The 26,911-nt window shown below is 48.5% G+C and overlaps 3 protein-coding genes and 1 pseudogene across 12 annotated transcripts in view; 2 read left to right on the top strand and 2 right to left on the bottom strand.

The window, feature by feature from the left end:
- The window catches only part of SH3GL3 (SH3 domain containing GRB2 like 3, endophilin A3), a 103,339-nt gene extending 95,204 nt beyond the window's left edge, over window positions 1-8,135 (top strand). For all 6 annotated transcript variants that reach the window (XM_043489729.1, XM_043489730.1, XM_043489728.1 and 3 more), the window contains one exon: window positions 7,468-8,135. In XM_043489729.1, coding sequence (XP_043345664.1) covers window positions 7,468-7,673 — 206 coding nt within the window. In that variant the 3' untranslated portion in view covers window positions 7,674-8,135. The remainder of the gene's footprint in view (window positions 1-7,467) is intronic.
- On the bottom strand, window positions 4,720-22,956 carry LOC122454945 (basic proline-rich protein-like). Its single transcript, XM_043489596.1, has 4 exons — window positions 21,871-22,956; window positions 21,026-21,171; window positions 17,229-17,351; window positions 4,720-4,795 (listed from the first exon to the last, which is right to left on the bottom strand). The coding sequence occupies exon 1, from the start codon at window positions 22,954-22,956 to the stop codon at window positions 21,964-21,966; it is 993 nt and encodes a 330-aa protein (XP_043345531.1). The 3' UTR covers window positions 4,720-4,795; window positions 17,229-17,351; window positions 21,026-21,171; window positions 21,871-21,963.
- ADAMTSL3 (ADAMTS like 3) overlaps window positions 22,611-26,911 on the top strand; it is a 392,562-nt gene continuing 388,261 nt past the window's right edge. For 4 of the 5 annotated variants that reach the window (XR_006273566.1, XM_043489726.1, XM_043489723.1 and 1 more), the window contains exons 1-2: window positions 22,611-22,748; window positions 24,185-24,288. Coding sequence is in view for 4 of the 5 variants with exons in the window: in XM_043489726.1 (XP_043345661.1) it covers window positions 24,220-24,288 (69 nt within the window). In the remaining variant the exon portion in view is untranslated. Of the gene's footprint in view, window positions 22,749-23,559; window positions 23,744-24,184; window positions 24,289-26,911 lie in introns of those variants that run through there. The other variant, XM_043489725.1, reaches the window with a different exon arrangement.
- On the bottom strand, window positions 24,964-25,881 carry LOC122419773 (annotated as a pseudogene).

Here is a 26,911-nt window from a genome sequence, read left to right on the forward strand (position 1 = left end):
GGTCCGGGCCCGGGTCAGGTTTGCCCTTGGGTTACTGGACCTCTGCACTGGGAGCCTGTGCACCCACCCCCAGGTCATCTCTGGTCCAGATGCCCCCTCAGCTCTTCCTTACTTCCTGCCTGGTCTTGAGGAGGTGTTTACAGTGCATGGGGAGCCCAGGTGACCCCCTCAGGCACCCTCTCTGTTTAATTACATGTGAGGGTGCTCAGTGGCTTCACTTGTGTCTGACTCTTTGTGACCCTATTGACTGTATCCCTCCAGGCTCCTCTGTCCATGGGGATTCTCCAGGTAAGAATACTGGAGTGGGTTGCCATTCCCTCCTCTAGGGGATCTTCTGGACTCAGGGATCGAACCCACGTCTCCTGCATTGCAGGGAGATTCTTTATCACTGAGCCACAGGGGAACCCCTGTTTAATTACACCACCCACCATTTCCACTGTGCTCAGCACCCCCAAGTCTAGAGCTCTTTGAAGCCTATCTTCTACAGTTCCAGTGGGAAGTGGGGACAAGACCCCCACCCCAGCGTGGGATCAGGAAGCATCTCAGCCTTTTCAAACTGCCCTCTTCTACCTCTTCCCTGACTCCAGGAAGTGCTCTTGTCTCTTCTCTGGTGGCAAGAAACAGTCCCTCCCTCCCCACGCTTATAAGACAAATCTCTGTGCTCCAAGTTCTTCAACCTCTGGTTCCTTGGAATCCAGAAGTCTCTCCCCACCCCAACTTCAAATCTCATAAAAGCCTGCCTGGCTCAGGCATGAAAGCCCCAAAGCCTCAGCGTCTACACCATCTCACAACTGAAATGACATTATTTTGGAACTTACCAGTTAAACATCGATCCCTCATATGTGGGTCCCACCCTCTCCCTAAAGGACAGGAGGCCATGGCTCCCTGGTTGGGGGCCCCAGACGGCCAAGATGACCCAGTGTGATGAAGGCATCGGATGACACTTCCCAATACCATCTTGCTGCATGTACAGTTCAGAACAGTGGACTGAGCTCTGCTGGGGGTGGACCTACTGATGCCTGCACTGTTGTTGAGAGCTGTGTTCGGTGGGTGAATGTTGGGGGTGGGGGGACAGTGCAGAGGCTGGGGAGAACCCAGCACTCACGCCTCACCAGAGTTGGGGAACTCTCGCCCAGGGGCTCTCCACTCCCGGGTCTTGGGAGAGACGCCATGTTTGGGGTTGATTTGCTGATGGAGTGTGATGTGAGGGCTGGTCGAGTTCCAGCTCTTCGGAGTCAGAAGTGGGAAGTATGGCAGTGGTCCCTAACCTGGAGTAAATGAAGTGAGACAGGAGGGACGTGTCTCTCCCCCGATTGGTTCAGAGCGTGTGTGCAGCGAGGGCACACGTATGCACGCATAGGCAGGGGCTGGGATAAGTGCATGTCTGCCATTTAGTATTTATTTCAGTCATCACAGGTAGCTTACAAAGTGAATGGGAGGAAAAATAGGTTGGCCAAAAAGTTCATTCGGGTTTCCCTATGAGATGTTATGGAAAAACCAGAATTAACTTTTCGGCCAACCCAACATATGTGTACACACACACACACACACACACACACACACACAAACACACAGCCCTATAGTCAGTGTGATAGCCTATGAAGTTTCTTGGCAAGACTTAGCAGTGGCATAGAGTATGTAGGAGGTGACATCAGGAGAGGAGGTCACGGGCGGAGCGCTGGTGTCTCTTTCTGGCTTTGCCATTAGCTCTGGGGCCAGGCTGTTGTGACCTCTCAGGGGCACGTACTGCCTCTTCTTCAAAAAGAAAGCTTGTGGAAGACCACCAAAGACCCTTCTAGCACGGATGTTTTGTGTTCCAGGAAATGCCTCCTCAAACCATCATGGTGCTTGGCAGTTGACTCCCTCTGTGTCAAAAGCTGGTAGCGGGAGATATGACAGAATACTGATGGTTTTAGTGGACCACTCTGGAGCAGTTATTCACTAGCGGGATTGACTTTGACTCAGCAGCTTGACTTGCTACAGGGTTTCAGTGACCAGCTCCTACAGCGCCCCCACCCCACCCAGATCCGAGCTGTATTTCCAAAGGAAAATGGAAAGTCTGGCCTGGAAACACACAACTCCCTAATGCTTTGAAATCAGTGAAGGTTATTCTGTCCACATTCAAGATCATGAACCAGGCCCCCTATTTAAATCCTCCTGCTTCCTGGTGGCTCAGTGGTAAAGAATCCACTTGCCAATGCAAGAGAGACAGAATTGATCCGTGGTCCGGGAAGATCCCTTAGAGAAGGAAATGGCAACCTTCTCCAGTATTCTTGCCTGGGAAATCCTGTAGACAGGAACCTGGTGGGCTACAGTTCACGGGGTTGCCAAGAGTCACACATTACTGAGCGACTAAACAATCCCCAATTCCCATCATTACGACAAAAGGAATATACAAACTTGGGGTGGGACAGGGGTCTGTCATGGAAGGAGCTGTCTACATGCTGGAAGCATCAGGAAGATTCCAGAGATAATGGGGCAGGGGGCCCAGATTTTAAAATGCTGACCTACCTGGAAGTCACACCTGGGAAGGAGCTTCCCACCTGAAGAGGGACAGCCTCCCCTTCTCCGCCATCACTCCCCACCCCGCTTTCCCTACTAGCTCCCAGACACTCCCAGCCTCTTGTCAGAGGACTTGGAGGGAAAGAGGGCCATGGGGCTGGTGGTTCACAACCTCTCTCGGAAATTGGAAACACCTGAGAAATTTTTAAAAATCCAGTGTCTGGGTCCCACTGCCAGAGCTTCTGATTTAATTGGTCTGGGGTCAGCTCAGGCAGGGGTTGTTTATCGTGCCTCCAGATTGAGAACCACTGCAGCAGGAAGGCAAGAGGGGACCGTCTCAGTCCAACTGGGGAACTTCATTGACAGATGCTCCCTAAGCGAGGTGTGGGGGTGGGGCTTGGCTTTCACTCCCACGTGGGGTGGACAATGTGTGCAGAAGGTTAGCAGTGGGGGTGGTACTGAGGGTGGACCGCCCCCAGAGAATAGGTGCTGCTCGCTGAATTTTCTGCCACTTCCTGGTCCCTCCCCTGGACAAAGCGGCTTCTCATTTGACCAGCCCCAAATTTATCTTCTCTCTTTACTTGGCTGGAAAAGACTTGTTGAGGAAGGAACACAGTCTCTAGCAGAACTTGTTTCAATTCTTACTTAAAGTCTGGATGGGGAGAGAAATAAGAATGTTTCATAATAATAGAAAGAGGAAATTGAAATGGAAACACAGGATGGCAGAGGAACTCTTGTTTCAGAGCACAGACTCTAGAGCACAGGCTCACTGGCTGTGGGACACAGGCTTAGTTGCTCTGCCATGTGTGGGATCTTCTGGGACCAGGGAGTCAACCCATGTCCCCTGCATTGGCAGGTGGATTCTTAACCACTGCACGGTGAAGGAGCACGTGCTGATGGAGAAGCTGCAGCAAGTTATCAGGAAGATCTAGCTAAGATAATTCTTGAAGGTGGCTACACTAAAGAAGAGATCTTCAGTCTAAATGAAAGAGCTTTCTATTGGAAGAAGGTGCCATCTAGGACTTTGATAGCTAGAGAAGAAAAGTGAGTGCCTGGCTTCAAAGTTTTATAGGACAGGGTATCTCTCTTGTTAGGGGCTATTGCAGCAGTGACTTTAAGTAGAAGCCAATGCATATGCACCATTCTGAAGATCTTAAGGCATTTAAGAATTATGCTGAATCTACTCTGCCTATGTGGGGCTTCCTTGGTGCCTCAATGGTAAAGAATCTGCCTGCCAATGCAGGAGACACGGGTTTGATCCCTGGGTTGGGAAGATCCCCTGGAGAAGGAAATGGCAGCCCACTTAAGTATTCTTGCCTGGAGAATTCCATGAACAGAGGAGCCTGGTGGGCTGTAGTCCATGGAGTCACAAAGGGTCGGACATGACTGAGCGAATGAACAACATAGCTACCACATACAGTGATCCATCTAATGAATCTGGGCAAAGTAAATGGAAAACCTTCTGGAAGGGATTCTGCTTGCCATTAAGAATGTTTGTGATTCATGGGAAGAGGCCAGAATATCAACATTATCAGAAGTGGCTTTCATTCCCCACGGATGACTTTGTGGGGTTCAAGACTCCAGTGGAAGAAATAACTGCAGATGTAGTGGAAAGAGCAAGAGAATGAATAGAATTCAAAGTGGAGCCTGAAGATGTGACTGAACTGCTGCAACCTCATGATAAAACTTGAACAGATGAGGAGGTGCTTCTGATAAATGAGCAAAGAAAGAGGTTTCTTGAGATGGAATCTACTGATGATGCTGTGAAGACTGTTGAAATGACAACAAGGGATTTACAGTATTACATAAACCTAGTTGATAAAGCAACAGCAGGGTTTGAGAGGACTGACTCTAATTTTGAAAAAAGTTCTACTGTGGGTAAAATGCTGTCCAACAGCATTGCCTGCTACAGAGAAATCGTTTGTGAAAGGAAGAGTCAATCCATGAGGCAGATTCCACTGTTGTCTTATTTTAAGAAGTTGCCACAGCCACCCAACCTTCGGCAAACACCACCCTCATAAGTCAGCAGCCATTAACAACAAGGCAAGACTCTCCACCAGCAGAAATGATTGACTTGTTGAAGGTTCAAATGATGGTTAGCATTTTTCAGCAATAAAATATATTAAAATTAAGGTGTATACATTGTTTTTTTAGACACAATGCTATTTACAGGATGGTGTAAACAGCTTTTGTATGCATTGAGAAACCAAAAAATGTGTGTGACTTGCTTTATTGAGATGTTTGCTTTATTGCAATGGTCTGAAACCAAACCTGCAATATCTCCAAGGGATGCCTGTAAAAGAATAATAGAGAAGAACTTACGTTACTAATTACTTTTACTTTTTGTTGTTGTTTAGTTGCTAAGTCATATCAGACTCTTTGTAATCCCATGGTCTGTAGCATGCCAGGCTCTGCTGTCCTCCACTATCTCCCAGAGTTTGCTCAAATTTATGTCCAGTGAGTCAGTGATGCCATCTAACCATCTCATCTTCTGCTGCCCCTTCTCCTTTTGCCTTCAATCCTTCCCAGCATCAGGGTCTTTTCCAATGAGTTGGATCTTTGTATCAGGTGGCCAAGTGTTGGAGATTCAGCTTTAGCATCAGTCCTTCCCATGAATATTCAGGGTTGATTTCCTTAGGATTGACTGGTTTGATCTCCTTGCAGTCCAAGGGACATTTACTTTAAAGCTACATTATTTAAAATGGTGTGGTACAGTTACTGAAATGCATCAGTGGGGGAAAGTAGAAAATGCTAAAATAGATCCAAGTGCACATGATAATTAAACATATGATAAAGACAAAAGTAGTATTGAAATCAGTGGAGAATAATGGATTATTACTATTTAATGAATTGTGTTCAGATAGCTGCTTAAACATTATTAAAAATAAATAATACCTTTATTTGCAAAAATGGATTGAAGGAAAACATCTTCACAATAAAAATTAATTTTAAAAAATTACTGGGATAAATTTAGTTGAATATTTATGTATAACTGTGGAAGGGAAACCATGAATGAAAAGTTTCACCACTTTGACTGCTTGTGTGGTTTAAAATTTCTGCATGGATGCCAAAATAAAACAGAAACTCCCATCCCTGCCCCACCCCCAGTACACACTCCAAAAACAAAATGAAAGGAAAAAATACATATAATAAGCTGGAAATAGTGTATATATCAAATATGACAGATACGAGGTTAATATTTATAGTATAAAAGTCCATAATATATTAGGGGCACCTAATACTTTTAAGACAAAGAAAATAGAAAAATATACTGGTAGTAAATTTTAAAAGTCTTGGAAAAATTTATGTCTATGAACAGCAAATTTTCTCCTAGAAGTTTACCCTCAGGAATTAAATGTACATATTTGTAAATACACATATATTATGATATTTTTCAAAGAGCTATCAATGAATGCCAAGAGGAAACAAATAGGAAAATGAACAGGAAGGAATGTAGAAGGGAAGAGAGAGAGAAAGAGGAAGGAAGGAAGGAAGGAAGGAAAGGAAGACCTTTAAATATCCTTTAATAGGATATCAGTTAAAGAAGTTATGTTAGGGACTTCCCTGTGGTCCAGTGGTTAAGACTATGAGCTCCCAATTCAGGGAGCAGGGGTTTGATCCTTGGTCAGGGAATTAATATCCCATGTGCCACACCACGCAGCCAAAACAAAACAACAATAAAGAAATTATGTTATCCTGATATAGTTGACAACTGTTCAGTAATTAAAAGTAACCTGTAAAATGTTCACAGTAATAAAATAGGAATATTCTTTTATGAAAATAATTATATGTTAAATACATACACAAATATATTCATAAAGTAATCTGGAAGCTTCTATGCCATCACGTTAACACTGGTGACCTCTTCATTGGGGCTTCCCAGGTGGCACTAGTGGTAAAGAACCTGCCTGTCAATGCAGAAGTTGTAAGATATGTGGGTTCGATCCCTGGGTCCAGAAGATTCCCTGGAGGAGGGTGTGGCAGTCCACCCCAGTATTCTTGCCTGGAGAATCCCATGGACAGAGGAGCCTAGAGGGCTACAGTCCATGGGTCACACAGAGTCAGATAGGACTGAAATGACTTAGCGGACACACATGCACCTCTTCATTAGCAGTCAATTTTGCATGTATTTACTCTCTCTTTTTGTCTTTATCTTTTTACCACGTTTAGTTTTGGTTTTGAAATGAAAAAATAATTACGTTAAAAATGTTGTCCTGAGAACTACTGGCTCAGTACAACAATCCCAAGGCTGCAGGCTGGTCTGTAGAGATTCTGCTCTTGTCTCTCTAGTCTTACACTCCGCCATGTTCCACCTCCTGGTTCCCAGCTCTAGGAATATGGCCCTGACCATCCAGGCCTTTTCTGCTTCCTTCTGAATCTCTGAGTTGTAGGTGATATACTACCTCGTCTTTGTTGTTGTTTTGGCCTTGGTTTCTTATCAGTTTATTTTATTTTTTGGCCACACCTGTGCCGCATGCGGGGATCTTAGTTCCCTGATGAGGGATTGAACCCACGTCCCCTGCATTGGAAGCACAGTGTCTGAACCACTGGACCACCAGGGAAGTCCCTCATCTTCGTTCTTCAGATGTTTCTCATGTGTTGTCCACTCTCCAGAAAGAAACTATGAGCTCCCTGAGGGCAGGGGTTAGCCCTTGTAAAATTCTGCACCTCCCTTGGGCTGCGGGCAGAGCTGAACAGCTGCTTCAAGAACAGGGGCTGGGCCTGAATTTTCTGGCTAGGAGAAATGATGAGAAAAGCCAAGGCTCAGGAGGTCAGCTAGGGAAGGAGGGAGAGCTGAGGGGAGCAGAGGCCACAGTGGGGGTTAAGCCAGCCTTGTCCTGGCTCAACAGGAAGGCAGGCAGGGGCCTGCTGTTCCTGGCCTCTGCAACCCTCCACCTTTGCAATGCCCCACGGATGCTCCGTCATGTTAACCATGTGCTTTTTGTCTCCACACGATACGGACAGGTTCTAACGTTCCCATGGACCAGCCCTGCTGTCGTGGTCTCTATGACTTTGAGCCTGAAAACCAAGGAGAACTAGGATTTAAAGAAGGGGACATCATTACATTAACCAATCAAATAGATGAAAACTGGTATGAAGGAATTCTGCATGGGGAATCTGGCTTCTTCCCCATTAACTATGTGGAAGTGATTGTGCCTTTACCTCAGTAAATGTGTTAACTCAGACTCTCTCGGACATAAGTTTCATAACCGAAATGAATTCACACCAGTGTTCTCAGCGTGGTTGTTCTGTGGCATTCTTGCTCTTTGACCAACTTAATGACTTTTGTATGTGTGGTTCTCTTTATAATGTATTTTGTATCAGTTTAATTTGTATAAATGATTTTCTTGTCTTGGCTCCATGGAAATACAGTTTTCTTCTTTTGCTGATTGTCTTAAAAGTCACTGGTTAAATAAATGTATGTGCTTCTTGTTGCTAAAAATAAACAGCACCCATAAGCTCTGTCAGGGACTGGCCCGTCTTCCTCAAGCTGTGATGGAAGCCAACACTTGAAGCTAAGAACTGCTAAATATTTTGTTTCCTGACATGACTGATGGCCTCCGGTCTTTCCCCTTCATGTGTTTTAGCTGACCTGTGAACCACCCAATAAACATGACACACTGTTGGCAAAAGGCCTTGGTCATTCTTAATGTTGAATTGATTCCGAAGTGCAGTCGTGCAGCTGCAAGTTCCTCCTGTGACCACCCTGACCTGGGGTGCAGGCTGGTGAATTGTTTGACCTGTGGGATGGTAGCAGGCTGGATACCAATGGAGACTTGAAAAATACTCAAGCTTTCCACCTGTACTCTGCACCTGTGCATCTCCATCAGGAGAACATGCCCAAGCTAGCTGACTGCAGCAGAGAAGGCAATGGCACCCCACTCCAGTACTCTTGCCTGGAAAATCTCATGGACGGAGGAACCTGGTAGGCTACAGTCTATAGGGTCGCGAAGAGTCGGACATGACTGAGCGACTTCACTTTCACTTTTCACTTTCATGCATTGGAGAAGGAAATGGCAACCCACTCCAGTGTTCTTGCCTGGAGAATCCCAGGGACGGGGGAGCCTGGTGGGCTGCCGTCTGTGGGGTCGCACAGAGTCGGACACGACTGAAGTGACTTAGCAGCAGCAGCAGCTGACTGCAGGGAGATGCGTGGGCCAGAACTGAGTGACTCTAGCCAACCTCCAGACCTGTGCACAAAGGTAAGGAAGCAGACACTAAGCCACCACAACTCTAAATATAAATAGCTACTAGATAATCTTTTGTTGTTGTTTGCTTTCTTAATATTTTTAAAATCTGGACCATTTTTAAAGTCCTTATTGAATTTGTTACTATTGCTTCCGTTTTGATTCTTTGGCTACAAGGCATGTGGGTTTTAGCTCCCTGACCAGGAATTGAACCTGCACTCCCCTATACCACATAAAAGTGGTAGCTGGCCCTACTGTACTTTTCAAGGTACTATACTGTAAGATTCAAAATGTTTATCTTTTGTGTTTGTTTTTTATGTAATATTCTTGTGAAAAGTATTATAAACCCATGACACTGCAGTACTATACAGCCTATTGTGTTAGTTGGGTGCCTAGGCTAACTTTGTTGGATTAATGAGCAAACTGGACTTATGCACTGTTTTGGAATGGAACTCATTCGTATGTAGGGGACTTAGTGTAGAAAGTCTCTTATTTAGTATACAGTACTGTAATTCTAAGCCCCTTTGTGCCTCCCATGGACCAATCTCTGATGATGAGTGATGATGTGGAGCATCTTTTCATATGCTCATTGGCCATATGTGTAGCTTTTGCAAGTGCCTCTTCAAATCTTTTGACCATTTTCAGTCATTTATTATGGACCTGTAAGAATTCTTTCTACATTCTGTGTCTACATTTATATTAGTATGTTGTTATTAGAGTACCTTATTGTCCTTTGGTCTCAGTCGTAGAACCTCGGATAAGCTATGTTGGATAACTTCGTTGGGCATCATTTCAGGTGGGACATAGAATGTAGAGTAAACTTTAGTATTGGTGCCTGGAGGGGTTGATAAATGGCTTCCAAAAAGAAATGTCTGAGTCATCATCTCCAGTACCTGAAAATGTAAGTTCAGAAATAAGGTCTTTGCAGATGGAGTCAAGTTAAGGGTCTTAAGATGAGATCATCCTGTATTTAGGATGGACCCTGAATCCAATGGGGCTTCCCCAGTGGCTCAGTGAGTAAAGAATCCACCTGCAATGCAGGAGACACAGGAGATACGGGCTCAATCCCTGGGTCGGGAAGATCTCCTGGAAGAGGAAATGGCAACCCATTCTAGTATTCTTGCCTAGAAAATCCCATGGACAGAGGAGCCTGGTGGGCTGCAGTCCTTGGGGTCGCAAGAGTCAGACATGGCTGAATGACTAAACACATGCACTGAACCCAGTGACTGGTATCTGAAGAGAAAGGAGAGGGGGATTTGTCACAGAACCAGACATAGGGGAGCAGGCCACAGGGAGAGCATGTGAAGACAGAGAAAGATTGGAGTGGTGCTCCCAGAAGCCAAGAAGAGGTGAGAAAGGATTCTCCTCAGAACCTTCAGGTGCTGCATGGATTTGCTGACACACTGACTTTGGACATCTGGCCTCCAGAAGTGAGATGATTAGTTTCTGTTGTTTTGAGTCACCTAGCCATAGTCATTTGTTAGGACAGCCCTAAGAAACTGATGCAGTATTGTGTTAGTCACTCTTTATGTCCAACTCTTTATGACCCCATGGACTATAGCCTGCCAGGCTCCTCTGTTCATGGGATTCTCCAGGCAAGAATACTGAAGTGGGTTGCCATGCTCTCCTGCATTGGCAGGTGGGTTCTTTACCACTAGTGCCACCTGGGAAGCCTATTCAATCCTTATGTACATATTAATAACTGTCCATGTGATGCCACAGGGATGATAATAACTGAGCACCCATAACGGAAGGACATGAGGCTGTGTTGCTCTCAGCTGTCACCGCCTCTGCCTCTTGACTCTCCCAGTTCATCTAGATGCAACTCAGAAGATGATCGCTCTTCAAAGGCTCCTGTGACTCTTGAGATTCCAAGGATGGAAGGGTTACTGCTCCTCAGAACCTTCACCAGAAGGGTGACACACTTTGGTCACCTTAAACTGATCATTGTGAAAACCATGGTCTGTGGTTTGCATACACTCCAGGAGGCAGCCCAGGGGCATACCACACAGGGAGATGCCCCTCCAGAGGGACCATCCCTGAGAGGTCACAGGCCAGATGTAGTAAAAGAATCAGGTGATGTTGGGACAAACCCTGGCAGTCCTGTGGTTTTGAATCCATGCTTCCATCATAGGGGGCATGGGTTTGATCCCTGGTCAGGGAATTAAGATCCTGCATGCTGTGCGGCACAGTCAAAAATAAATAAATAAATAAAAATAAATTAGAAAAGAACAGGTGATGTTGACTCTCCCACAAGATGACCATAGTTGCCTTAGCTTCCTGGCAGCGTCATCAGATGACATTCACAGCGCACAGCTCTCTTCCTCTGTCACAGGGCCACTGTCACCAGAGCAATGGCTACTGGTGTATCGCATCAACCCTGTGAGTGGCAGTTATGGGGGAAATTCCCTTCCTCAGCTTCCAGCATTCATAGAGAATTTGATATAGTATCCATTTAGTGGTTTCAGTGGGGAATGGGTAGTTTGAATACAACATATGAGTTCAAATCATCTTTGATATGAAGTCTCTACCTGATCTGACAGTTCATGTCAATATCAGGGTTTTTTAAAAATTTTTTTATTTTTAATTGAAGGATAATTGCTTTACAATATCACTTTGTTTTCTGCTGTACATCAACATGAATTAGCCATAGGTATACCTAGGGACTTCCTTTTTTAAAGAAAAAATTCTTTTCCATTTTTCTTATTTATGCTTTGTAGAACACTAGTCATTTTGTTCTCAATCTTCCTGACACCATACATGAATTTGGGGATACTTGTTTCACAGAGTTTTTTGGTTTTTTCCTTGGTTTTTAAAAAACAACAAGAAAAATACACTTCTTTGGCACACCACGTTTAATGAAACAGCATTTAGCAATTTCATGGGAAAGGCCGAATAAGACCCACTCATGCTTTGATGGTAAACCAGAGCCCCAGGCTAGGATTGAATGTCAAACTTTGCCTTGGAGGATTCAGGGGTGGGTGTGTTTTTCAGATTGAAGTTCACAATGAAAGAGCAAAAGAACAGAGCTGAGGAAACATCCTTCTGGCCAGAGCCACTCAACCCTATGAGCAAGTGGTGAAGACAGACAGAAATCAAAAGTGCCTCACAATGATGGTGGTTTTTTCTTTCCTTTTTTTTTTTTTTTTTGAGAAAAAGAAACGTGTGATATTTTCACTGTTTAGGAGAAATTATACATATAGGGACTTCCCTGGTGGCTCAGACAGTAAAGTGTCTGCCTACAATGTGGGAGACCTGGATTCGATCCCTGGGTCAGGAAGATCCTCTGAAGAAGGAAATGGCAACCCACTCCAGTACTCTTGCCTGGAAAATCCCGTGGACAGAGGAGCCTGGTAGTCTACAATCCATGGGGTCGCAAAGAGTCGGACACGACTGAGCGACTAAACTTTCAAACTTTCATACATATACTGCATGCACACTGGAGGACATACAGAAATTCCTTTTCTGATGAATGGATGTATGGATAGATGGTGGATGAGCTGGCTGTTTTCATCCACACTATCAACTTCCACGGCTTCAAGTATCAACCATATGCTGATGAGTCATGAAGCTAAATCTCCAGCCCAAGTTGTCATCCTGATTCTAGACCCAGAGGGATTTCCAGCTCAGAATGTTCCAAGTTAAGTCATCATCTCTCGCTCTTTCTCTTTCCACCCAACACACTCCTCTTCCTCTTACACTCCCAATCTCCACAAATGACACTGCCATCACCCATGGCCCATGGCAGGAATCAGGGTATCAACCTTGACTGTCTCTCCTCTCTACTCTTTTAAGTAATTCACCAAGTCTTAAAAATTCTTTAACAACTGTCTCAAATCCTTCTATTTTCTTCTGTTTTCACTACCACTTGTACCAGCTTAGGCCATCATGAGCTCTTGCTTGGACTGTTAAAACTACAGCCAGACAAAACATTCTTTGACATAAATCATACCAATATCAGTCTCCCAAGGCAACAGAAATAAAAACAAAAGTAAACAAATGGGACCTAATCAAACTTACAAGCTTTTGCACAGCAAAGAAAACCATAAACAAAAAGAAAAGACAATATACAGACTAGGAGAAAACATTTACAAATGATGGGACCAACAAGGACTTAATTTCCAAAATATACAAACAGCTCACACAACTCAACAACAAAAAAACAAACAATCCGATGGAAAAATGGGCAGAAGATCTAAATAGACATTTCTCTACAGAAGACACAGATGGCCAACAGGCACATGAAAAGATACTCAACATTGCTAATTATCAGAGAAATGCAAACCAAAACTACAATGAGGTACCACCTCACACAAGGCAGAATGAAAGCTTGAAAGTGTTAGTTGCTCAGTTGTGTCCAACTCTTTGAGATCCCATGGACTGTAGCCCACCAGGCTCCTCTGTCCATGGGATTTCCCAGGCAGGAATACTGGAGTGGATAGCCATTTCCTTCTTCAGGGGATCTTCCTGATGGAGGGGTCAAACCCTGTTCTCCTGCATTGTAGGCAGGTTCTTTTCCATCTGAGCCACCTCTACAAATAACAAATGGTGGACAGGCTGTGGGAAAAAAAAGAAACCCTCCTACATTGTTGGTGGGAATGTAAGCTGGTGCAACCACTATAGAAAACAGTATGGAGATTCCTCAAAAAAAAAAAAAAAAAAATAGAAAGTTTAGTTCATAGCTGAAATATCACTTCTCCTAAGACATCTTTAAAAGCCCCATGACTGAATCAGTTGCCATCCTATGCAAAAGTTTTCTAGCTCCTTGTGTTTATATCTCTGAAATAATTTATCACACTGTATCTCATTTGCTCCTTCAGGCAGGGCTGTATCTTTCTATGTCACTGTATTCCCAGGACCTAGACATACCTGGCAAAAATTTAATATATATTGCAAAAAACATAAATATTGCATTTTGCTGTATTGAACTGAATTGTTCTTTAAGCCTAAAACTGACCAGATATGAATGGTGGCATCTGAAGGAATTTAGTTCTTCATATTTATCCATAGAAAATTTTTGCCCAAGTCTTGGTAAAGAAGGGATAACAATGCTTAATTGGCTATCTAAACTCTCCTGAAGTTGTGTGTTTTGCAAAATGTAACACATAGAAATGTTTTTATTGAACTTATATTTGAAAAAAGACTTTTCAAGTATTTCTTTGTGGTGTTTCCAACCCAAATATTGCCAAGCGGACAGAGTAAGGAACACATAAGGAAGCAGACTAAACAAGCAGGTCTCATTCTGCAGTGCGGGGTGAGTGACATGCAGTGCAGCGTGGGAGAAAATGCTTTGGGCACAACTCTTCTTGACACCTTGTAAGAAAACTGGTATCACATTTTTAAACAGTGAAGTGTACAGAGTATGTTACACTCTGTTCTTTTTGCTCAAATGGCTCAATTCTGGAATAAAAGCTTGGTCTCCTGGAATTGTCAGAGATGATGTGCTAGGTGTGAACTTTTTTATTGAAGGATAATTGCTTTACAGTGTTGTCACGGTCTCTGCCATACATCAATGTGAATCAGTTATATATAAATATATATATATATATATACACACATACCTTGCCTGGAAAACCTCATGGACAGAGGAGCCTGGTGGGCTGCAGTCCATGGGGTCGCAAAGAGTCAGGCATGACTGAGCGACTAACACTTTCTTATTTACATATATATATGTGTGTGTGTGTGTGTGTGTGTGTGTATAAATACATGCATGCTAAGTTGCTTCAGTCGTGAAGTTGAGGAGATATATATATATCTCCTCCCTCTTGAGCCTCCCACCCTCTAAGGTGGAGCGTTACAGAGCGCCAGGTTGGGCTCCCTGTGCTATATAGCAGCTTCCCGCTGCCCCACCCACTAGTTATCTATTTTACATGTTATGTAAATTGGTACAGCCACTATGTAGAACAGTTCGAAGATTCCTTAATAAACTAGGAATAAAAGTACCATCAGTTCAGTTCAGTTCAGTTGCTCAGTCGTGTCCGACTCTTTGTGACCCCATGAATCGCAGCACGCCAGGCCTCCCTGTCCATCACCAACTCCCAGAGTCCACCCAAACCCATGTCCATTGAGTCGATGATGCCATCCAACCATCTCATCCTCTGTCGTCCCCTTCTCCTCCTGCCCTCAATCTTTCCCAGAATGAGGGTCTTTTCAAATGAGTCGGTTCTTGGCATCTGGTGGCCAAAGTATTGGAGTTTCAGCTTCAGCATCAGTCCTTCCAATGAATATTCAGGACTGATTTCCTTTAGGATGGACTGGTTGGATCTCCAAGGGACTCTCAAGAGTCTTCTCCAACACCACAGTTCAAAAACATCAATTCTTTGGTGCTCAGCTTTCTTTATAGTCCAACTCTCACATCCATACATGACCACTGGAAAAACTATAGCCTTGACTAGACGAACCTTTGTTATAATCCCACTACTGGACATATACCCTGAGAGAACCGTAATCGAAAAAGATGCATTTACCCCAATGTTCACTGCAGGACTGTTCACGACAGGTGTGAACTTTTCAGGAAGCTAAAGGTGACTTGTTAAAGGAATACATGGTGCCTGCCTTTGTTTTCTTTTTCTTACAATTTAGCCCTTTGATGAGTGATTATTTTTCTGAAATGTAGCCTGTACTTCCATACATCCATAAACTTAATGTGATGAACAAGTGCATTTGTAGATAACCTGGGTTCACGAGCATGAACAAAGCCCTTGGAGTGACCCTGTGATCCTCTCAGGCCCTACCAGTGTGAACAAAACTGTACCAGACTTATGGTGTCTTTTACTTCTTTTGTGCCTTTTACAGTTTTTCTGTAGCACCTTTAGGCTGCCAGTATCCCTTTTCTGAGTAGAGATTCTGTCCCTTTCTAACTCAGAGCCTCTGATTTACTCTTGAAAACTAGATGAACAAACCTGTTAGAATTATGTGCAAAGAAAGAAGCCATAGTCTTGAATGAGGCCTAAGGATTTGCTTGTATGCAATAAGCTTATGGGCTTTCCCCTGGCTCAGTGGTAAAGAATCCACCTGCAGTGCAGGAGAGGAGAGTTCGATCCCTGAGTCAGGAAGATCCGCTGGAGGAGGAAATGGCAACCCAGCCCAGTATTCCTGCCTGGGAAACCCCATGGACAGAGGAGCCTGGTGGGTTGTAGTCCATGGGGTCGCGAAGACGTGGACATGACTGAGCACAAGACACACACATACATGTACAATCAGAGTATGAGACGCACGTAAAATGGCCAGGTCAGCCCCTTCCCAGCCCTAGAGGCCACATGAAGTTAGCCTTGGGTCTGGGGCCTGGAGACTTTGCTGGCCCTGAGAAGGATCACCAAAATCCAACTCCATTCCTTTGCAACACTTTGGGGGACTAAAGCTCTCCCCTGCCCAACCCCAAAGGTTTGGAGCTTTCTAGAAAGTCTGTCCAACACTACCTCACTCTCCTGACAGAGATTCTGACTGGCTCAGACTTCCAGTGCTACAGCAGTATGAATGGCCCAAGCCTCCTGCCTTGACATGATGGATCTCATACCTCTAAGAAGTCCTGAAATCATGGATCCGGCTCCCCAAGGGGCTCCCTGGGGGTCTAGGTGCAGGACAAGAGCAGAAACCAAGAGGGTGTGCCAAAGCGCACAGAGCCCCTCGCCAAGTAGAACCTTCACTCTTGTCACCCCTCTTCCCAAGGCCCTTTTTTTTTTTTTTTTGCTTATGAGGCAGGAGACTTGAACACTTTTTATGAAGCAAATTTCTGTTCCAAAGACGGGCTCTGGACAGAGAGAAAACGACCAGCTCTAGCTGAGCTTGTTTCCCATGTGGGGTGGGGAACACCTGAGAAGCCAGGTGTGCTAGATGCTGTTGGGGCAGATGCTCTGTCCAAACCCTCGTCATGGGAACATACACCCGCCTCCCATTTATGTGATTGTGGCAGCCAGGGGCTTAAAGCCGGGACCTTCTCTGAAGCATCTTCTTTGGCTTATGAGAGTGAGGCAGGAGAGAGGTGGGCCTCAGGCTGAGCTGCTGGAGTTCCTCCCCAGTGGACAGATGTCCCAAAATAGCAGGCGCGAGAGAGGAGCTTGAGTCCTGCCTAGATAAGCGATAAAAGACCATGTATTCCTCATTCCCAAGCTCTAGGAGATCTTCCCGACTACACATGCGCAGAAAGGCTCCTCGAAGGTGAAAAAGGGAGAGGGCACCACCCCATAGTAGGTGATGTCAACCCACCCATAGGCCTCTTCACTAGAATCCATCTTGGCTAAGAGAGTGGGCCAACCTGGGAGGATCCTGAGATGTACCATATATGGACTCAGAACCAGGCAAAGCAAGACGACTGGCCAAAGGAAACCCAGAAGAACTGCTCCATAAAAGTGACTCAAACTACCATGAGGGCATGCCTCTCAGTTTCTGAGGCTGTCTGTGTGTGTGTCCACACGTACTCGTGTGCACAGGCTGTCTCTGCTCTCTACCCATCCCTATTTGTGTCCCTTGCTCCCTTCCAGGTCTTTCCTGTAAAAGCACTCCCCGGGCAGTCTCACACCGGGAAGACACCACGCTCACCTCAGTGGCTCCTCTGTGCCTTCTGCAGTCAGCTCTACCTTCTCTAGGATTTGTCTCCAAGGGCTCCTGTCCACCAGCCTCCAACACAGCCTTGAGCATGCTTCCCAAGTCCATCTACAAGACCTGCAACCAGAAAGAGTAATTCTGTATCAGGAACAAATTCAGGCCAAAGCCCTGACGTGACGTCACTTCTCAGGGTGAAATCCACACCGACCCCAAGAGCAGCATCACTGGTAGGAACTTCCTGGTCCTCTCTGTATGTTGTCATTTAGCCACTAAGCCATGACCGACTCTTTGTGACCCCATGGACTGTAGCCCACCAGGCTCCTCTGTCCGTGGGATTTCCCAGACAGGAGTACAGGAGTGGGGTTCCATTTCTTTCTCTACCTCTCTATATATCTCTGATACAAATGTTGCATTGTTGTGTTTGGTTTTTGTCAGTAGGCGATGCTGGGAACATGGTTAGGAAATGGATAAGGGAGACTGGAAATGCAAGAGGATCGATTTTAGGGAGGAAATGGAATTTGATTTCTTAGACCTCTCCAAATTGAAAGGCACTGCCTTTGTCCCCAGGTGGTGGGGGTTCTCATAGGGGGAGAGTCCAGGAGCTGGGCAGTGAGGGGTCTGAATCCTGCCCACCCCCACCCCCTCCCCCACCCACCAGAGAGATTGGTTCTGCAGTCCCACCCCGTAGCCTGATCAGACAGATACAGCTTTTAGGGAGTTCATTCCCTTCTGTTCTTACCATTCCCCAATCTTCCCCACCTCAGCGTCTTTGGCAATGTCTTGTTTAAACATTGTGGGAGGTTTCAGGGGAGAGGAGGGTGGGTGGCAGGGTGGAGTAGGTACAGGCACTGAAGCAGGCTCTGCATTTACACTTGGGTAGAGTGATGGAGGAGAGCTCTCTGGGGGTGATTAGACGGTGAATCTGGGGACAGGACCTGTGAGGTTCAGCCCACCCTCCCAGACATGGGCAGTTCGCTGTCCTGATGTAACAGGAAAGAGCACACCTGACTCCACGTTGGATCTGTTTCTTTTAAGCTTTGCTTCCTGTTGCTTTTGGTACTCTCATCACTAAAAGGATGCTGTCTGTAGCTGTAAGCACACATAATGGCCTGCCTCAGGGAACCCTGCCCCTCTGCCTGACGTTAAACTAAAGTACCTTTGTTCAGCTCCCAGGGAGACACCCTGACCCCTGAAGAAATTAATACATCCTCTCCTAGCTCCCCAGTGCTGGCCAAGCCAGGAGATATTCTGCAAGACCCATGGCCTTTTTACTTTACTTCCTCACCTCTTCCCTCTCTCTGTTCTATGAAAGAAACTGGTGTCTAGACCCCATAAGATGGTACTCTAGACCTTTAGTCCTCCATCTTCTCGGATGCGCAGCTTTCTGAATAAAGTCACTATTCCTTGCCTCGACACCTGGTCTCCTGGTTACTGGCCTGCTGTGCAGCGAGCAGACAGAGCTTGGATGGGTAACATGAACTCACAGGGCCTTAAGGGCACTCACAGGACTGACTACTCAGCCCGCTAGGGTGAGCAGGAAGGGGAACGTCCATCAGGGAACTGCTGATGCTTCACCTGCTTTTCACCAGTTCCCTGCTGTTCTCCCAACTGTTCCTTAAAGGGGCTGGCTTGATGTTCCCCGGCACCTGTGGGAGAGAAAGGCTCATCCCTGGCGTCCTCCTTGGTGTGAGCAGTCCCTGGAGGCTGAGTGCGCCAAGGAACATGAGACAGGAAGTCCCCGCTGAGCCATTAACACCTGAGAGCCCAGCAGCTCAAATGCTTCCAACAATCCCACTCTCCTCCAAGGCAGGAGACTTCTCGGTGCCTTCCTGAGTCAGAGGGAGTGCCCGGCTGCCACTGCACAGCATAATCTCTCTTTGAATTCTCCATTTCATTTTGAATATTCATGTGATTTTTGCAATAGGCTCTATTTTGGAATGTGAATGACGCGAGATGCAGTATAGTCTAGTTGCTAAGAACATGTGGTGTCTAAACCTTTCTCTACATCAGTCTCCTAGTTTGTGAAGTGGAATAAACATGATACTTACCCCATAGGCTGGTGTGAAAGTGAAAGTCGTTCAGTCTTTCACTCAGTCTTTGTGACCCCGTGGACTATACAGTCCATGGAATTCTCTAGGCCAGAATACTGGAGTGGGTAGCCATTCCCTTCTCCAGGGGATCTTCCCAACCCAGGGATCAAACCAGGTCTCCCACATTGCAGGCAGATTCTTTACCAGCTGAGCTACCAGGGAAGTCCAAGAATACCGTGGTGGGTAGCCTATCCCTTCTCCAGCAGATCTTTCTGGCCCAGGTATTGAACCGGGAGTTCCTGCATTGCAGGCGGATTCTTAACCAGTTGAGCTACCAAGGGCTGGTGTAAGGACAGAGTTAATACCAGCGAAGTACCTGGAACAGAGTCTGGTATATTGTGTTTGGAATCATTATTCCTCGACCATACCTTGACAGGGGCATCTCAGGTGGCTCAGTGGTAAAGAATCCGCCTACCGTGCAGGAGACATGGGTTTGATCCTTGGTTCTGGAAGATTCCTTGGAGAAGAAAATGGCAACCCACTCCAGTATTCTTGCCTGGAGAATCCCCATGGACAGAGGAGCCTGGCAGGCTACAGTCCATAGGGTCGCAAAGAGTCGGACACGACTGAGCAATTGATCATGCAGGCATGTTATGCTCAGGCTTTGAATTTACACCTTGACAGGAGAAGCACACACAGTCAATCCTCATCATTTGCAGATTCCGTATCTGCGAACTTGCCTACTTGCTAAAATTTATTTGCAGTCCCCCAAATCAAGATTTGCAGCACATTCATGGTTCTCTGATGAGGGGTGAAATTTTGAGTTGCCTGATATACATGTTCCTAGCTCAGGTTCATCCAGGCCCCATGTTCCACCTTGTTTCAGCTCTCATACTGTAAACAAGCATTCTCTGATGGCCTATTCAGTGCCACTTTTCACGTTTTATTCTTTTTTTCCCTTGGTGATTCTGTTGTTTAAAATGGCCCTCAAGAGCAGTGCTGATTTGCTGTCTCATGCTCCTAAGCAGAGGAACCCTGCGATGTGCCCTGTGGACAAAACCCTTGTGTTAGATGAGATACCTGTGAGATCAACTTATTTGGGCACAAGTTGTGGGTTCAGCGTTAATGAATCAATAATATATGTTAAGTAAGATGTCTTTAGAGCTTCCCTGGTGGTTCCAGTGGTAAAGAATCCGCCCGTGATCCAGGAGACGTGGGTTTCATCCCTGGGTGAGGAAGATCCCCTGGAGAAGGGAATGGCTACCCACTCCAGTATTCTTGCCTGGAGAATCCCACGGACAGAGGAGCCTGGCGGGCTATAGTCCGTGGGGACACAGAAGAGTCGGACATGACCTAGGGATTAAACAACAACAATAACAACAAAGATGTCTTTAAGGAGAAAGACACATAAGTTAATGTTATGTATTGATCAGTTGACAAGAACGCAGCACAGAGGCTCAGTCATGTCTGCCTCTTGGTAGCCCCATGGACTTTAGCCCACCAGGCTCCTCCATCCATGGAATTTTCCAGGGAAGAATACTGGAGTGGGTTGCCATTTCCTTCTCCAGGGGATCTTCCTGACCCAGGGATTGAACCTGGGTCTTCCACATTGCAAGCAGATGCTTTACCATTTAAGCCACCAGGTAGTTTTTTAGCTCAGAGGCTGGCAAGAGTCTAATTCTGTGCTTTCCCCAGGAGCAATGGTTTGGTATTCCCAAATTCATTTTAAAGTTCCCTTAACTTTATGAGAACAAAACTTACATGGCAAATAAGGAGAATCCACTGTACATGGCTGCATTCTTTCTGGTTTAGCCCAGCCTCCCCTGCACTTAGTGACCAGTCTCTCCTCTGCCCGCTTCACACTGAATGTCCTCTTCTCACTTCCTGAAAGATTCGGGCCATTTTACCTGGAGTGGAGAGACACAGACAGTCCTGGAGGTCTTCCTCTGGGCCAGAGGAAGTCCCACAGTAAGGAAGGGAAGATGATGGAGGTAGACAGGCAGCACCAGCTCCTCTGGGTAAAGCTCTACCACCACCTGTAAGGTACCAACCACAGAACAGGCAGGAGACAACCTTCAGGGCTGAACAGTGGAGCCTTTAAAGAGGGGAGATGCAGGCTCCAGCGCTGACTTTGCAACTTACTGCCTACAAGTTATGTGTCCCTTGGGTCTCAGCTTTCCCATCCATGAAATGGGAAGAATGTTACTAACACCCTGGGGCCCTTGTGAAGATGAGCTGCACATGAAGAGCTTGGCAGGTGGCTGGCACACACTAGGCACCCAAGGAAATGGGGACTGTGAAGACTTAGCCCCAGGCATAATGAGACTTTTCAAGCCATCCCGAGGCCCTTGGATTCATACTTCTGAAATTAGATCAAGGCTAGGGACAAGCAGTCCACCTACTTCTCACCACCTCCACGAGGAAATTCACCCCACTCCGGGTCCCTGACGCCGCCACCCCAAATCTCAGGCCTGGGTACCCCGGGGTTTGGGCAGCTGCACAGCTCTGTTACCCAAGCTCGGCTCATAGCAAGAGGCACCAGGTCGCTGGTGGTCGGTCCCTGGTGGTCCCTGGTGGCCAAGGGTCCTAGTGGGGAGCGAGCTCACCGGAGTCCACTGGCCCAGGCCCGGCGTGTGCTCTGGGCGCCGCTGGAGGCGAAGGCGGGCAGGCCGGGAGGGGCCACTGGTCTCCGACTTTGGTCATGCCTGGCCGGGAGCGCCGGAGGCTCGCAGGCACGAGCCAGCGGTTCCGGGCAAACCTCCGTGTGGCCGCTGGGCCTGACTTAGCAGAGTCGGCGCCCGAGCCCGGGCGGGGCGGGCGGAGGCTCGCTGAGGTTGGGGCGGGGTGGGGGGTGGCGATGGCATCCCCGCTCCCGGCTCCGGCTGAGGCGGGGCGTCCCGGCTGGCTCGCGGCCGCCTTTCCCCGCGCGCCCGCCGCCGGCGGCGGTGGCGGCGTCGGCAGTCCCGGCTCTTGGCACCGCGCCTGGCGGCCGGCCCAGGGCGAGGAGTGGCTTCCAGGAAGCGGGCGGAGGAGCGTTCCAGCCGAGTCTCGCCGTCGCCGCAGCCCCGCGCGTCCGAGCCGCCCGGCTCCCGCCCCTCACGCGCTCCCCTCGAGCCCGCGGCGTCCCCGGCGCTGGCGGAGGGCGCGGGGTCGACGCGAGGGCGGGCGGACGCCCGGGCGCGCCGTGCACTTGCCGGGCGGTGCAGGTGGCGGCGCGCGCCCTCCGCTTCTGGGCCGGGGCCAGCGCCGCGCTCCGCACGCCCGGAGGGGGCGGGAGAGGCGGGGCGGCCCCCGTCCCAGCCCCATTTAACTTCTCGGCGTCGGCGGCGACTGCGGCGCCGCGGGCTGGAGGCCGGCGTCGGGGAAGGTCCAGGTCCCGGATCCCGCACGAGGTGTGGACCGGGCCGCTCCCGTCCGCCTCTCCCCAGCGCGCGCCGAGCCCGCGCCGCCTGGCTGCACTTCCCGGACGCTTCTGCGGCGCCAGGTGGGTGCTCTGAGCTTGGCGCCCGGGGGCGGGAAGGCTCTTCCATCGCGGGTGTGGGGGGGAGCAAGACAGCGCAGTGGGGTTGAGGGGCTCCGAGCGGCAGGGCACGACTCGGTTCCCGGGAACTACAGGACCCGGGCGCTCGGCGAGGCTCGGAGACCTCTGGCCGGGCAGGCTCCGGGGGTCCCAGTGGTTTGGGGAGAGACATTCGGGGACGCTTAAGCGTGAGGGAACTCCACCGACTTGGGGAATCTTCGGGTTGGGGGCTTTCTAGGTAGAAAACGGGCTGACAGAAGCTAGTGGGCTCGGGCGTCGGAAGGTCCGGCCGCTTGGCAAGCGGGTTGCAAGCGCCTAGAGCGCCAAGGGCTGCGCGACGCGCGCGCCGCGGCCAGCGGGCGTGCGGGACCGGGGCGCAGCGGGGGCGCGGGGACCGCCAGGCGGCGGGTACTCGGAGGAGGAGTGCGCGCTGGGGACTGCTGGTGCGAGCGAGCGAGGGGGGCGCACCGTCCCAGGGCCCCGCACTGGCCGCCTCCCTTCAGCCCAGAGTCGCCGCCTCAGGTCGGAAACAGCAGCACATTTGCGGATCGCATTAGGCCAGGCCCTTAATGCTTTCTCCAGATGGAGAGAAGCCACCGACCCGCCCCCGGACACCAGCTCGCCAAGGCGCCCGCGAGGCGAAGCGAGAGGCGAGGGTGACCTCGGCTTTTCCAGGCTCGACCCATCCTGATTTCCCTGCAAACCGTCAGGAGGACGCCGAGGAAAGCCCCCGCTGCCCTCCAGCCTCCCGCTGGTTTGCCCTCACCTACTTTTAGGAGATTGTGCTCGTTGGCTTCTCCAAAGCTGTACCCGCTGAGCCCCTCCTCACTCAGCTCTCTGGCTGCAGGGCGGGGTCTCCGAGGAGGATGAACGGTGTCTTCTGGTGGGAAAAGCCTCGAACTAGCAGAAGACCTGCATTCCAGTCCTAGAATGGTCACTGTCTTGCGGTGTGATCTTAGGCAGGTTCCTTCCCCTCTCTGGGTTGGCTTAGTAGGGCTTAGACTCATTTGTGCCTGAAGTAGCAGAAGCTGGCAGGTGCCCTAACCCTTGGCTCCACGCTGGCTTCCCTGAGTCGGATGCCAACAGCCACACCCTACTGCTGACAAATGGGCTGGGAAGTGGTTGGTGCAGAGATGGCTTGGCTTTTGGAGGGCTGGAGGTATGGGCTGCACCGTGCAGGCGGGTCTAGCTGCGCTCCTGACTTTGACATGGACTCCTCCTAAAGAGAGCCCCAGACAGCCTGTACTCTACAGTAGGTAGCTCCATCCAGGGCCAACACAAAGCTTTCCAAGACAGTATGTGGGGCTCAGGGTTCCTCCCTCTGTTGATCTGGTAAGTCATGAGTGTTGCCACTGCTGGGTCTGGAGCTGAATGGAAACCAAATCTTTCCTTCTCTTTAGGCTACGAGTGAGACGCCCCCAGGAGACCCGACCCCATGGCCTCCCGGAAGAGCCCCTGGTGGCTGCTAATGTGGCTGATCTTCATGCACTCTGCCCTCCTGCAGGTAATAAGATGGGGAAGAGGAATGGTAGGCATCCCTCAGTTTACTTAGGAGTATTATTCTAAATCACCTAAGATGTGGTATGACTGATGTTAATCGCATACCAAAGAGAATCTAATTTTGTTTCTTACCTCCAGCAAATGGTATTTCTCATTGCCTTAGCTATAAGAATAATCCAATCCCTTGGGTCCTCTCTGAGTCCTAATATCACAGTGGATACTATATACAAGGGGTGACTTGGGGCTGCGATGGATCCTGTCTGTTTCAGTCTGGAATGGCTGTCTGCATGTGCCCTGGAGAGGCACACGGCTGCTGGAGGCCAGGGCATGGTGAATGGGCAGAGCCCAGGTTCTGGCCTTAGCTCAGCCACTAAATAAGTATTCTGTGTGTATGTCCATCAACACATATTATACTGTTTTGTAGTTCTTTTTGCTCTTTCTTTCTCCCTGTCTTCCCTTTTTCCCCTTTCCCTCCCTCTTTCTTTCTTTATACACACACTCTTTCTAATAACTGAGTCACCTAGAGTCACGGCACATAGCCTGAGCCCCCTGGCAGCACTGGTGGCCACACCCTTTCAGCTTCCACCGGCACAACACTGCTTTTCTAAAATGAAGTCTGCAGTGGGCTGGCAGCGGGGTCCAGCCCAGCTACTGGGGCTGTAGCCTCTCTTGGTGCCGGTTACAAAGTGGAATACTTCTTGAGAGGCAAGGTCAGGAGTTGGGATGCTCCCTCTTCCAGAAATCAGCAAAGTCTCCCCGTGCAAAGCTGGACCAGGGTGGTGGAGACCGGTTTTCCTCCTCATCCTCCCAAATGTGCTTTAGAATGGCTGCCTTGCCTGCTTCACTGGCCACGAAGATGACAGTTCTAGCTGTGTTCAGCAGGGAAGTGTGAGGGTCCTGCGCTGCCGAGGTGGCTGGGGGAATCGCTGATGGGGGTGACTCCTGATCATGCAGGAGATTGGGGTCTGGGGAGGGTGAGCAGGGGGCTGCTGTTGGGATCTACACCCAGAATCAACAGATTGAAAACCGGAATGGAATCCCTTAGGAAGGCCAGTCTCAGCTTCTTGGCGCAATTCTCAGCTGCTGCCGCCTCAAGCAACTTGGGGCCAGTGGTGATCACTTGGCTGGTGGGGCTGGGCTGCATGGCGAGCAGGTGGGTCCTGTAGAGGCTGTATGGGCTTTCGGATTGCTGGAGGGGAAGGGCACGAGGTGCTTGTTGGAGAAGCCCAACATCCAGTGAGGAGGCTGGCGGACCTGGTGGGCGGGGCAGCAGTGGCCCATGGCTCAGAGCCCCCACATCCAGATGAGGATGCCAGCAACAGGCCAAGTGCAAAGCCGCCCACTGTACTACTGGTTGTGCCAGCAACCAGCCCAGCTCCTGCAGGCCCGGAAGATGGAGTGGAGGCCACCAATATGCCTGCCCTATGCAGCCTTTCTTTAGTCTCTTGTCTTTCTCACCAGTCTAGGGGGGACAGCTCTAGCACTGTATCATCATATACTTCCTGGGCAGATGCCAACAAAGGAAGGAAGTTTGCCTTGCCTGAGAGGCAATTGGGAATAGCTGAGACTGTGGCAAAGTTGATGGTACCTTCTCCATCTCTTAAGGGCAGCCTCTACTCAATTCCAGCCATCATTGCCAAATGAGAGTGCAAACTCAGAATTGCTGGATCATATTGTTGCTCAAGATAGCTAGTTATCCAGACCTCCTATGTGATCTCCCAGTTTTTAAAGGGTTGAAAGCCAGACAAATGTATTTGTAGACTGGATTCAGCCAAGCAGTTTGTTGATGATTTAGGCGCTAACTCGTGTCCGACTCTTTGCACCTCATGGACTGTAGCCCGTCAGGCTCCTCTGTTCATGGGATTTCTCAGGCAAGAATACTGGAGTGGGTTGTCATTCCTTTCTCCAGGGGATCGTCCAGCCCAGGCATCGAACCTGGGTCTCCTGTGTTGCAGGCAGTCTGCTGCAATTGCATGTGGATTGCATGTGAATTCTTTACTGACTGAGCCACCAGATAAGATGCAGAGCAAGATTTCCTGGCTGTCCAGTGGTTAGGACTTCGCCTTCCAGTGCAGGGGGTGTGGGTCTGATCTCTGGTAGGGGAGCTAGGATCCTACATGCCCTGTGAGACTGAAAGACCAAACCATAAAACAGAAGCAGTTTTGTAACAAATTCAATGATGACTTTAAAAATGGTCCGCATCAATAAAACCTTTAAAAAATAATAAAGTGCAGAGCACATCTCAGTATTTTGTCCTGAGAGCTGCTGCAAACCCATACCGCACCCTGTGTGAGTTAGAACATGCTGGTCCATTTGGTATCTTGTGTGAATTAGAACAAGGCAGCCCCTCCCTGATCATGTAACTTGTCATCACATGGCTTAGTGGCCTCTGTACTCTCAGGGTCTGGCAAAGGGCCTGATGCTTAATAAGGCTCTAACATCTCTTAGATGGGCTTGTGCACATAAATAAAGAGATACACCCTGAGAGAGATTAATCAGACCTCTCTGCTTCACATTTCACTCTCGGACTTAGTGTTTCTAAGGCCCCTTTCAGCTCCAGTGTCCCATGATTTCTGTGACTCATACAGAACTGGTTAGTGAGGTACAGCTTCTCCCCCGTTATTCAC

Source organism: Cervus canadensis, chromosome 17, assembly GCF_019320065.1.
Source record: "Cervus canadensis isolate Bull #8, Minnesota chromosome 17, ASM1932006v1, whole genome shotgun sequence".
In the NCBI taxonomy this organism is placed as follows: domain Eukaryota; kingdom Metazoa; phylum Chordata; class Mammalia; order Artiodactyla; family Cervidae; genus Cervus; species Cervus canadensis.

Bases quoted from the DNA above. Each gene is read 5' to 3' on its own strand.
- LOC122454945 (XM_043489596.1), bottom strand. From the start codon at position 22,956: ATGTCTCTCCCCAAACCACTGGGACCCCCGGAGCCTGCCCGGCCAGAG.